The sequence below is a fragment of the Oncorhynchus nerka genome, linkage group LG2 (genome assembly GCF_034236695.1).
Source record: "Oncorhynchus nerka isolate Pitt River linkage group LG2, Oner_Uvic_2.0, whole genome shotgun sequence".
NCBI lineage: Eukaryota > Metazoa > Chordata > Actinopteri > Salmoniformes > Salmonidae > Oncorhynchus > Oncorhynchus nerka.
The window spans coordinates 63947527-63960112 of NC_088397.1; the positions used below are offsets into that span (position 1 = coordinate 63947527).

Below are 12586 nucleotides of genomic sequence, written 5' to 3' on the forward strand. Positions count from 1 at the left end.
TTGACAGTAGATTTCAGAGCAAAAACCAAGCCATGAGGTAGAAGGAATTGTCCGTAGAGTTCTGAGACAGGATTGTGTTGAGGCACAGATCTGGGGAAGGGTACCCAAACATTTCTGCAGCATTGAAGGTCAAGAACATAGGGGCCTCCATCATTCTTAAACAGAAGAAGTTTGGAACCACCAAGACTCTTCCGAGAGTGATCCCCCCCCAGCCAAACTGAGTCATCGGGGGAGAGGGGCCTTGTCAGTGAGGTGACCAAGATCCCGATGGTCACTATGACAGAGCTCCAGAGTTTGTTGGGGGTGTAAAGTACTTAAGTAAACATACTTTAAAGTACTACTTAAGTCATTTTTTTTGTGTATATGTACTTTACTATTTATATATTTGACTGCTTTTAGTTTTACTTCACTACATTCTTTAAGAAAATATTGTACTTTTTACTCCGTACATTTTCCTTGACACCCAAAAGTACTCGCTACATTTTGAATACTTAGCAGGACAGGAAAATAGTCAAATTCACAAACTTATCAACCGAACATCCCTGGTCATCCCTACTGCCTCTGATCTGGTGGACTCACTAAACACACATGTTTTGTTTGTAAATTATGTCTGAATGTTGGAGAGTCCCTGTCTTTCCGTAAATTTAAAAAACAAGAAAATGATGCCATCTGGTTTGCTTAATATTGTAAAGGTTTTCTTTAGGTGAAGTAGAGGCGGACCAAAATGCAGCGTGGTTTCTTTGATTCATGTTTAATAACAAAAGATAACCACGAACACTACAAAAACAATAAACGTGGAAAACCAAAAACAGCAAAACACAGAGACAGGAACAATCACCCACAAACATACAGTGAAACCCAGGCTACCTAAATATGGTTCCCAATCAGAGACAATGACTAACACCTGCCTCTGATTGAGAACCATATCAGGCCAGACATAGAAATAGACAAACAAGACATCCAACATAGAATGCCCACTCAGATCACACCCTGACCAACCAAAACTTAGAAACATACAAAGCAAACTATGGTCAGGGTGTGACAAATATAAGGATTTTTTAAAATTATTTATACTTTTACTTTTGATACATAATGTATTTTAAACCAAATACTTTTCGACTTTTACTCGAGTATAATTTTACTGGGTGACTTTTACTTTTACTTGAGTCATTTTCTAGCATCTTTACTCTTACTCAAATATGACAGTTGGATACTGTCCACCACTGCACTCCACCAATCAGGCTTTTATGGTACAGTAGAGTGGCCAGATGAAAGACACTCCTCAGTAAAAGGCACATGACTGCCAGCTTGGAGTTTGCCAAAAGACACCTAAAGAGACTCAGACCATGAGAAACAAGATGGTCTCTGGTCTGATGAAACCAAGATTGAACTCTTTGGCCTGAATGCCAAGCATTATGTCTGGGGGAAACCTGTTACCATCCCTACGGTGAAGCATTGTGGTGACAGCATCATACTATGGGGATGTTTTTCAGCGGCAGGGACTTGGAGACCCGTCAGGATAGAGAGAAATATGAAAGGAGCAAAGTACATAGTATTTTAATTTTAATTTTAATTGTTTTACTTTGCTTATTGGATTTTCAACACCACCATTTACAAAATAATTGCACTTGTAAGTTATTTGGTAGTAATATAAAACAACACATCAAATACAAGAATGTAGCAAAACAAAGAGTGAGACAGAAAGATATATAAAAATGTACAAAAATAAGACAAAAATATATATATTTTGATACAGTTGTTACAGGTCAACTAGCACAGATAATACAGTCCTTAACATCCGAGATGCCGTGTATACACATACCAGGCCTCTTACATCACCGATATATAAATATACATCACTCTGGAACTGCAGGGAAATGTAGTCATTTAACATAAGAAAATAAGGGAGCCCACATTGCATAGAATTTGTCTATAGACCCATTGAGGGTGTGTTAAGTTTTTTCCAACTTTATGCATTTCAAAATGGATTTCATCCAAAGAGCATGAGAAAGGGGTGCAGAGGATTTCCATCTAAGTCAAATTAATCTAACAAAGTGACAAAGGCAATTATATCCTTAATCATTTTGGTCAGTTGTAATATGGGTAAGGAAACACCAAATAATGCAATAAAAGGATCTAGTTTGATCTGTGTGCCGCTTAATTCTGAGAGTGTTAAAACTTCTTATGGCTGCATTACCGTTAACGGGAGCGATATGACAACAACCAGTGAAAGTACAGGGCGCCAAGTTCAAAAGAACAGAAATCTCATAATTAAAATTCCTCAAACATACATGTATCTTATATCATTTTCAAGGTAGACTTGTTGTTAATCCCACCACAGTGTCCGATTTCAAATAGGATTTTACGGGGAAAGCACCACAAACGATTATGTTAGGTCACCAACAACTCACAGAAATACACAGCCAATTTTTCCAGCCAAAGAGAGAGAGAAGAAAAGCACAAAGAGATGTAATTAATCACTATCCTTTGATAATCTTCATCAGATGACACTCATAGGACTTCATGTTACACAATACATGTATGTTTTGTTTGATAAAGTTCATATTTATGTTTTAAAAATCTGAGGTTACATTGGCACTTTACATTCACTAGTTCCAAAAACATCCAGTGATTTTGCATAGCCACATCGATTCAACAGAAATACTCATCATAAATGAGGATTTAATATAGTCTAATGAGGTGGTTTGCAGTGAGCAAATTTGACTATAGATTATTAACCAGGTGACTTTCAGAGTAGGAAGTGGAAGTCTCTTTGATTAATAACCTTTGTTCTTCTATTGTGGTCTTCCCTCCGTTGCATAGGCTGGGACATAATACCTGACAAATTTCTACTGCCTAACTTTGTGTGTCGTGTTTATGTTTTACAGATTCTATTAGTGCAAAGTGTTTTCTAGCCTAGTGTTTGTTTACCCAAGCATTCAGCAGCCATGTAGATTGGCTTCAAGCTTAATTATGAACTCAACATCAACAGTTCTGCTTCAGTGGTGGCATTCATTTACATTTATGCAATAAATGCAGTGTTCAGTTTTCCTTACACAAAAATACTTCTCCTGCCTTAAGATCTGCCACGTATCAGCGACACCTGGGCAGAGGAACGCGGCCAAAAAGAATGTGTCGACAGAGATGGTCGGCTCGCTTCGAGTCCTTAGGAAACTATGCAGTATTTTGTATTTATGTATTATTTCTTACCCCAGGAAGTCTTAAGTCTTATCACATACAGCCGGGAAGAACTACTGGATGTAAGAGCGACGCCAACTTACCAACATTACAACCAGGAATATGACTTTCCCGAAGTGGATCCTCTGTTTGGACCACCACTCAGGACAATGGATCTGATCCCAGAAGCTGACCCAAGACAAAGGCGCCGCAGAAAGGGAAGACGGAGCGGCCTCCTGGTCAGGCTCCGTAAACGTGCACATCGCCCACCGCTCCCAAGTATACTACCTGCCAATGTCCAGTGTCTTGACAACAAGGTAGACAAAATTTGAGAAAGGGTTGCCTTTCAGAAAGATCAGAGATGGTAACATTCTCTGTTTAACGGAAACATGGCTCTCTCGGGATATGTTGTCAGAATCGGTTCAGCCACCGGACGTGCATCGTGCCGACAGAGATTAACACCTCTCTGGGAAGAGGAAGGGTGTATGTGTATGCTTCATGATTAACGACTCATGGTGTAATCATAACAACATACAGCAACTCAAGTCCTTCTGCTCACCCAACCTAGAATTCCTCACAATCAAATGTGCCATATTACCCTCCAAGAGAATTCTCGTCAGTTATCTTCACAGCTGTGTACATTCCCCCTCAAGCAGACACCAAGATGGCCCTCAAGGAACTTCACTGGACTCTATGTAAACTGGAAACCATATATCCTGAGGCTGCATTTATTGTAGCTGGAGATTTTAACAAAGCAAATTTGAGAACAAGGCTACCTAAATTCTATCAGCATATTGACTGCACTTTGCGGGGGGTAATACACTCGACCACTGCTACTCTAACTTCTGCGATGCATACAAAGCCCTCCCTTCAGGTAAATCCAACCACGATGCCATCTTGCTCCTGCCGTCTTATAGGCAGAAACTCAAACAGGATGAACCAGTGACGAGAACTATTCAACGCTGGTCTGACCAATCGAAATCAACGCTTCAAGATTGTTTTGATCACGCGGACTGGGATATGTTCCGGTCAGCCTCAGAGAATAACATCGACCTATACATTGACTCGGTGAGTGAATTTATAAGGAAGTGCATTGGAGATGTTGGACCAACTGTGACTATTAAAACCTACCCTAAACAGAAACCGTGGATGGATGGCGGCATTCGCGCGAAACTGAAAGCACAAACCATCACATTTAACCATGGAAAAAGGTCTGGTAATTTGTAGAATATAAACAGTGTAGTTATTCCCTCCGCAAGGCAATCAAACAAGCAAAATGCCGGTACAGGGACAAAGTGGAGGCCCAATTCAACGGCTCAGACACGACACGTACGTGGCAGGGTCTACAGGAAATCACGAACTACAAAAGGAAAACCAGCCACGTCACGGACAATGACGTCACGCTTCCAGACAAACTAAACACCTTCTTTGCCCGCTTTGAGGATAATAATAGTGCCACCGCCGCGAGCCGCTAACAAGAACTGAGGCACCCCTCTTCTTCTCCGTGGCCGACGTGAGTAAAACATTTAAACGTGTTAACCCTCGCAGGGCTGCTGGCCCAGACGGAATACCTAGCTGCGTCCTCAGAGCATGCGCAGACCAGCTGGCTGGTGTGTTTACAGAGATTTTCAATCATTCCCTATCCCAGTCTGCTGTCGCCACATGCTTCAAGATGGCCTCCATGGTTCCTGTAGTCAGGAAGGCAAAGATAACTGAACTAAATGACTACCGCCCCGTAGCACTCACTTCTGTCATCCTGAAGTGCTTTAACTTAAGAGACTAGTCAAGGATCTGAACTAAATGACTACCGCCCCGTAGCACTCACTTCTGTCATCCTGAAGTGCTTTAACTTAAGAGACTAGTCAAGGATCATATAATTTCCACCTTCCGGCAACCATAGACCCACTTCAGTTTTCATACCGCCAAACAGGTCCACAGACGATGCAATCGCCATCACACTGCACACTGCCCTATCCCATCTGGACAAGAGGGATACCTATTTAAGAATGCTGTTCATTGACTACAGCTCAGCATTCAACACCATAGTACCCTCCAAGCTCATCGTCAAGCTGGGGGCCCTGGGCCTCAACCCCGCCCTGTGCAATTGAGTACTGGATTTTTCTGACGGGCCTCCCCCAGGTGGTGAACGTAAGAAACAACACCTCTACCTCGCTGACTCTGAACACTGGGGCCCCACACGGGTGCGTGCACAGCCCCCACCTGTACTCCCTGTTCACCCACGACTGCGTGGCCATAGCACGCCTCCAACTCAACCATCAAGTTTGCAGACGACACAACAGTAGTGGGCTTGATTACCAATAACGACGAGACAGCCTACAGGGAGGAGGTGAGGGCACCTCAAACAAAAAAAATAGATGATCGTGGACTTCAGGAAACAGCTGAAGGAGCCCTCCCACCCCAACACCTACATTGAAGGGACACCAGTGGAGAAAGTGGAAAGTTCCTCGGCATACACATCAACAACAAACTGAAATGGTCCACCGACACAGACAGTGTGGTGAAGAAGGCACAACAGCGCCTCTTCAACCTCAGGAGGCTGAAGAAATGTGGCTTGTCACCCAAAACCCTGACTAACTTTTACAGATCCACAATCGAGAGCATCCTGTCAGGATGTATCCCAGCCTGGTACGGCAACTGCTTGCCCTCAACCGCAAGGCTTTCCAGAGGGTGGTGCGGTCTGCACAACGCATCACCGGGGGCAAACTACCTGCCCAACCTTGGCATCTATAGCACCCGATGTCACAGGTAGGCAAAAAAAAATCATCAAAGACAACAGCCACCCGAGCCACTGCCTGTTCACACCGCTACCATCCAGAAGGTGAGGTCAGTACAGGTGCATCGAAGCTGGGACCGAGAGACTGAAGAACAGCTTCTATCTCAAGGCCATCAGACTGCTAAACAGCAGTCACTAACTCTGCTGCCTACATGGAGACGCAATCACTGGCCACTTTAACAAATGGATCATTAGTCACTTTAAACGATGACACTTAATAATGTTTACATATCTTACAATACTCATATCATATTTATGTACTGTATTTTATACCATCTATTGCACCTTGCCTATGCCGCTTGGCCGTTGTTCATCCTTATATTTATATGTACATTTTCTCATTCGCCCCTTTTAGATTTGTGTGTATTAGTTGAGGTTGTTGGGGAACTGTTAGATGACTTGTTAGATATTACTGCACTGTCGGAACCAGAAGCACAAGCATTTCGCTACACTCGCATTAACATCTGCTAACCATGTGTTTGTGACAAATAAATTGTGATTTGATTTGAACATGCGTGCCAATTAAAGATCTTGACTAATCAGATGCAAGGCCAAATTAGGGCGTAATCCAGCCCAGGTGTGCAGCCTGGTTGGTTGTTAAAAGCTACCTCAGTTTCATCAATTGTAGCATAGTAGAGGCACCCTGTCCTCTAACCTACAGAGTCACATTAGTTGTTGGCATGGGACTCATGATGGCAAACACGCTCAGGTTATTGTTCAAGCAACTGGTTTGGTTTTTACTTGTGGAAAACGTCTTACTCTCTCCTGCTTTGTCATATACTTATAGCACTGACACATGGCAACAACTTCCAAGGCGAACACCGCAATTTGACAATCGTCCACGCTTTGAACAGCCTCCACTCCAACAAACAGTTTCAAGGCCAGTTCGAGTAGAAACTGTCGCTGTGACGTGCCATTCAGACTACATGGAGATAGTCGTGAAGGCTGATCTGTTTAAACTCGGTAATCAAATCGACGTGGATGACCTGCGACTTGGAGTTGAACAGTACCAAGACCAAGAGCCGTGTAGGGCTACAGCTTCAGCAGCCGGAGATGAGTACAGAATATTTGCAGCACTTTCGGACTGTGGAACCAAGCACATGGTAATATATATTTAAAAAATTCAGTAGTTGACTTCTTGAAACAACCTTCTCTTAAATGCTGCTTTGTGACTCCACAGCTGAACGAAGACTCATTGATCTACGCAAACCTCCTCAGATATACACCCAGAACCACACCAGATGGCGTTATTCGAATGGTTGGTGCTGTAATCCCAATTGAGTGTCATTATGAAAGGTGAGTTTTGGCTATACTGTTGTATGACGGTCATAGGAATCCTGCGTTGACCTATTGGTGTATTTACCAGTCTGTACTTTCTGTTTCAGGAAGTACAGTTTGGACAACTCCTCTCTCCAGCCGACCTGGATCCCTTTCACCGCCACAGTGTCTGCTGAAGACACCCTGCAGTTCTCATTGAAGCTTATGACAAGTGGGTATATAAATCCCGGGCTGCATTTCGCAGGGTACAATTTTGTTGACCATTCAGATAATAAATCAAAAGGATACAATGGCGCTCTCCCAGAAGCTTGGTAAAACCCGTGAATTGAATGTTCAGATATCACATTTATTTATATAGCCCTTCTTACATCAGCAAGCAATGTAGGTGTAGAAGCACGGTGGTTAGGAAACTCCCTACAAAGGCTCTGAGGGGTGGCCAGTCCTCTTCTGGCTGTGGAGATTATAACAGAACATGGCAACGATGTTCAAATGTTCATGCATGGTCAAATAATAATCACAGTAGTTGTCGAGGGTGCAACAGGTCAGCACCTCAGGAGTAAATGTCAGTTGGCTTTTCATAGCCGATCATTGAGAGTATCTCTACCGCTCCTGCTGTCTCTAGAGTTGAAAACGGCCGGTCTGGGACAGGTAGCACGTCTGGTGAACAGGTCAGGGTTCCATAGCCGCAGGCAGATATAAATGTACTATGTAGCACAAATGCCACTCTGACATGCGAAATACGGAATCACATCAGACAACTGTTATTGGGGACACTTTGCAACGTTATACAGTTTGCCTCCTAAACATGGCCCTCTTAATCCATTATGAGATGCTCACTAGTTGAGCGCCTATTGACAATATGTTCTGGCCGTGGTAGTTTTAATAGCGACTCGTGTTCGTAACTTTGAAACGCATCGCTTGCAGTACGATCTTTCTTTACTGCCATTTCCTTTCCAGGTGACTGGCTCTATGAGCGGGGTTCTGGAGTCTATTTCCTGGGTGATCCCATCAACATTGAGGTGTCTGTCAGGGTTGCTCACCACACCAGGCTCAGGGTCTTTGTTAGCAGCTGCGTGGCCACACTGGACCCTGAGAGCAACTCTGTCCCCAGATATGTCTTCATTGAGAGTGATGGGTAAGCAGGGGGGAATGACTTAGAATGACTATTATCCGGCTGGCCCATAGAGAACGATAGAATATGCCATTTGAGGGCTTCTACCATTTTTCTGGTTTCTTTGAGACTTCTTTATTGGTTACTAAGGAAGATGCCCCAATATGTATTTTAATATTATCTCCCTCCAGGTGCTTGTCGGATTCCCAGCTGCCTGGTTCCCGCTCTGGTTTCATGCGTAGGACCCAGGACAACAAGCTCGGGTTCCACATTGATGCCTTTAGGTTTTACCAGGAGGACAGGGCAGAGGTGAGGGCGGTATTTAATAAAAAATAAAAACAATGTTGTAGAGGCCATTATGGGTACTGTAGTTATATTATTCTACAGTAACAATGTACAGACATTATGTAGGCTACTGTGATTCTGCATCTTTTTTTTGCTTATCCTGTTTTTCACAGCTGTACATCACCTGCCACCTTATGGCAGTCCCTGTCATGGACCATGCAGAGCCTAGCAACAAGGCATGCTCCTTCATTGATGGCAGGTGGGATAAGTCACATTTCCTTAGCTACTGTTACTGGGCTGTGACCTATTCACTGGAATAACCATAGCTTTTTTTAAAAGTGGTGTGTTCTTGGTCCATGAGTAGATCTTTCATACATTTCAGATGGAGGTCTGCTGATGAGAATGATTTGCTATGTGGGCGTTGTCCAAGCCTGAGTAGACAGAAGGGGGTTGATCAAGCTCCAGCACAACGTCCCCTCAGTCAAAGACTAAATGGTAGCCAACTTGAACCTCGTGTCTACCGCAACAAACCCCCAGCCTCTGGTGACAATTGGAGTATTGGGATGAAGGCCAAGAAAGGTGTATTTGACATCTTAATCCCTCTATTCCATCACCACCTTCTCAAAACACATTGCAGGGGTGGGACCTTCTCCAATATGGAAATTGAGGGAAGACTAATTGACGGTCTTGACTGCAAATGTATGTGTTTAATGTGTTGTCCTTTTAGTATGGGACCAGGATGCTACTTTGGGCCCCATGATGGTCCTCCCAAGTAAACAGAGTACACCTCTATCTCCACGGACGAGTGGAGGTATCGATATACCTGGCTTCCCTTCCTCAACAGGGGACAGGAAGCCCGTATCACCTGGCAGTCGTTGGCGTGGCATGGACTTCAAGAGAGGTAATTTGACTCTGACATGGCATAATCTTATTCCTTATGTAGTGCACTACCTTTGAACAGGTAGTCTTGAGAACCCAACCCTAGGCAACAGCAGTGACTAGGGTCTGGTTTCAATGACTGACTCGTTTGGCAACTTCTCCCAACAAATCACGAGGCAGAACGTCATGATTTGAAACCAAATTTAGCAGGGAATACCTTTGCAGTGGTTTTAGTGAAGGTAGTTGAGGCAAACTAGCCACTTGCATAATGCACTCATTAAAAATAACTGATCTCCATCTTGCTAGCTACTATTTTGTATGTATTCAAGCGGTTAAGGTAGTGACATAGGCCTCGCTGCCAAACTCGCATTCTAGTACGTACAGAAGTGTAAAGCCAGATTTTAAAATGTGTGGGAGGCAACCAGGATGCCTAGACTATTGCCCAGACCATGATGCACTAGTCAAAATAGTGCACTCTATAGGTCTTGTCTTTTCCTGTCCCTATAGGCTAGCAATTCTGCCAACACTGGCTGTGTTAATCTGTTACATTTAATTCCAGGACCTTATTTCGCCCAATCCCAAAATGAGGTTAGTCCCTTGGGCCCAAGGATCGGACCCAACAACAAGCACGGTCTCATTAGCTCTGTAACATATGATGGCTTCATCAGGCAGAAAGAACTAATCGCCCAACGAGGTAATGACCGTACGTCATGTTTTGAATGTATGATAATTGCATGTAGGCTCTGTGCTAAATCGTCTGTTCTCAGAGCTGGAGTTGATTCCTACACCTGAGCCCTTTGGAGACCTTGAGGTTACCACAGAGAAAGAGGGTCTTGGTGAAGAGGAGGATCAGTATGAGATTGGAACCTATTGAAAGGGTATGTATGGGATGATGGTAATGCTATTTTAGAGGGAAATAACCTGCACATGGCAAGCAGGTTAGCAGTTATTGGGATGGCTCCGCAGAATGTTCACTAGCTGGCACAGCTACAAAGTAATAAAATATGATTTTTAAACATTAATCTCACTGCCAACCCTAATGCCTAACATTAAATTAAAAGCATACATTGTTACAATGTAGCCAATTTTGACTTTCCATCTGGCACATCTAGTGGAAATCACTCAGTTCTGCCTCCAGGACAATACTGTCTGTATAAATGTCAACCTGCACATGGCAGTATCACTTTTAAATATCTGCTTTTGATGTGGTTTCATGAAGGGATATGTTCCCAGTCCACTATCCAATTTCTAGAATTGGAAGGCGCTGTTGTCGTGGTGGCCCATAATAGACTTGCTCCAAGCAGCAGCACACTCCAACTCACTGAGGTTGGTGCCGGTCCTGATGTCCCAGCACACAAGGAGGATGACCCTACAACAAAGTGACATAAGCACCACATCTGCTCCTTGCGAACTCAACCAGTGAAGGGACTACCACAACTCTGAGATGATGCCTGTTAATCTCTTTGAAAAATAAATGATTTAATGCTACTTCGACTGACTTTCTGTCTTCACCATTATGCACTACATGCTAGAGTAATCTGAAATATTGGCTTCATTTGTTAAAGTGAGGGCCTGTTGCTGCCAACTGACATTTCCTAGCTTAGTCTTTGGTCTGTATTGGTGTTTGCGTAGCCAAACATCACATCCCGGATTAATGTGACTCTGTCCCAAGGTTCCTGATTGAGCATGTAAGCTACAGGGCATTCTGAGACATTGGGCTTGCTATGAAGGGTCTGAGGAATGGGTGGACTGCACAGGAGGTTGGTGGCCCCTTAATTGGGAAGACCGGGCTTGTGGTAACTGCAGTGGAATGGTATCAAACCAATGGTTTCCAAGTGTTTCCCGTCTTCCCTCAACCTTCACTGGCGGACTGGAACCAGAAATCGGCACTGGCATTTCTAACTGGTCCTTTTCCTTAATACGCCCCTTTTTTGAGAGACTTCCAATATTATCCACAAGGATAATTTAGTGCTAAAAACCCAAGTGTTTGGGTTTAGTGTGGTGTAGCCTCAAAGTTCCTTCCTGACTACATTGCAGATGCCTACCAGATCTTAAAATGCCTGGTTATGTATTTTTATTTCACCTTTATTTAACCAGGTAGGCTAGTTGAGAACAAGTTCTCATTTGTAACTGCGACCTGGCCAAGATAAAGCATAGCAGTGTGAACAGACAACACAGAGTTACACATGGAGTAAACAATTAACAAGTCAATAACACAGTAGAAAAAAAGGGGGGAGTCTATATACAATGTGTGCAAAAGGCATGAGGTAGGCAAATAATTACAATTTTGCAGATTAACACGAGTGATAAATGATCAGATGGTCATGTAGAGATATTGGTGTGCAAAAGAGCAGAAAAGTAAAAAACAGTATGGGGATGAGGTAGGTGAAAATGGGTGGGCTATTTACCAATAGACTATGTACAGCTGCAGCGATCGGTTAGCTGCTCAGATAGCTGATGTTTTAAGTTGGTGAGGGAGAGAAAAGTAACTTCAGCGATTTTTGCAATTCGTTCCAGTCACAGGCAGCAGAGTACTGGAACGAAAGGCGGCCAAATGAGGTGTTGGCTTTAGGGATGATCAGTGAGATACACCTGCTGGAGCGCGTGCTACGGATGGGTGTTGCCATCGTGACCAGTGAACTGAGATAAGGCGGAGATTTACCTAGCATGGACTTGTAGATGACCTGGAGCCAGTGGGTCTGGCGACGAATATGTAGCGAGGGCCAGCCGACTAGAGCATACAAGTCGCAGTGGTGGGTGGTGTAAGGTGCTTTAGTGACAAAACGGATGGCACTGTGATAAACTGCATCCAGTTTGCTGAGTAGAGTGTTGGAAGCAATTTTGTAGATGACATCGCCAAAGTCGAGGATCGGTAGGATAGTCAGTTTTACTAGGGTAAGCTTGGCGGCGTGAGTGAAGGAGGCTTTGTTGCGGAATAGAAAGCCGACTCTTGATTTGATTTTCGATTGGAGATGTTTGATATGAGTCTGGAAGGAGAGTTTGCAGTCTAGCCAGACACCTAGGTACTTATAGATATCCACATATTCAAGGTCGGAACCATC

The 12586-nt window shown here is 43.7% G+C and overlaps 1 protein-coding gene across 2 annotated transcripts; it reads left to right on the forward strand.

Annotated features, from left to right (window-relative positions):
* Positions 1-6593: 6593 nt before the first annotated feature.
* On the forward strand, positions 6594-11012 carry LOC115139435 (zona pellucida sperm-binding protein 3-like). Of its 2 annotated transcripts, none has more exons than XM_029676814.2 (11): positions 6594-7074; positions 7152-7267; positions 7357-7460; positions 8207-8384; positions 8552-8669; positions 8819-8904; positions 9028-9224; positions 9373-9546; positions 10084-10218; positions 10292-10402; positions 10758-11012. In XM_029676814.2, the coding sequence occupies exons 1-10, from the start codon at positions 6652-6654 to the stop codon at positions 10396-10398; spliced, it is 1638 nt and encodes a 545-aa protein (XP_029532674.2). In that variant the 5' UTR covers positions 6594-6651; the 3' UTR covers positions 10399-10402; positions 10758-11012. The 2 variants fall into 2 exon arrangements, with proteins under 2 accessions (XP_029532674.2, XP_029532665.2); XM_029676805.2 differs by having other exon boundaries at positions 6595-7074; positions 10744-11012.
* The last annotated feature ends 1574 nt before the right edge of the window (positions 11013-12586 follow it).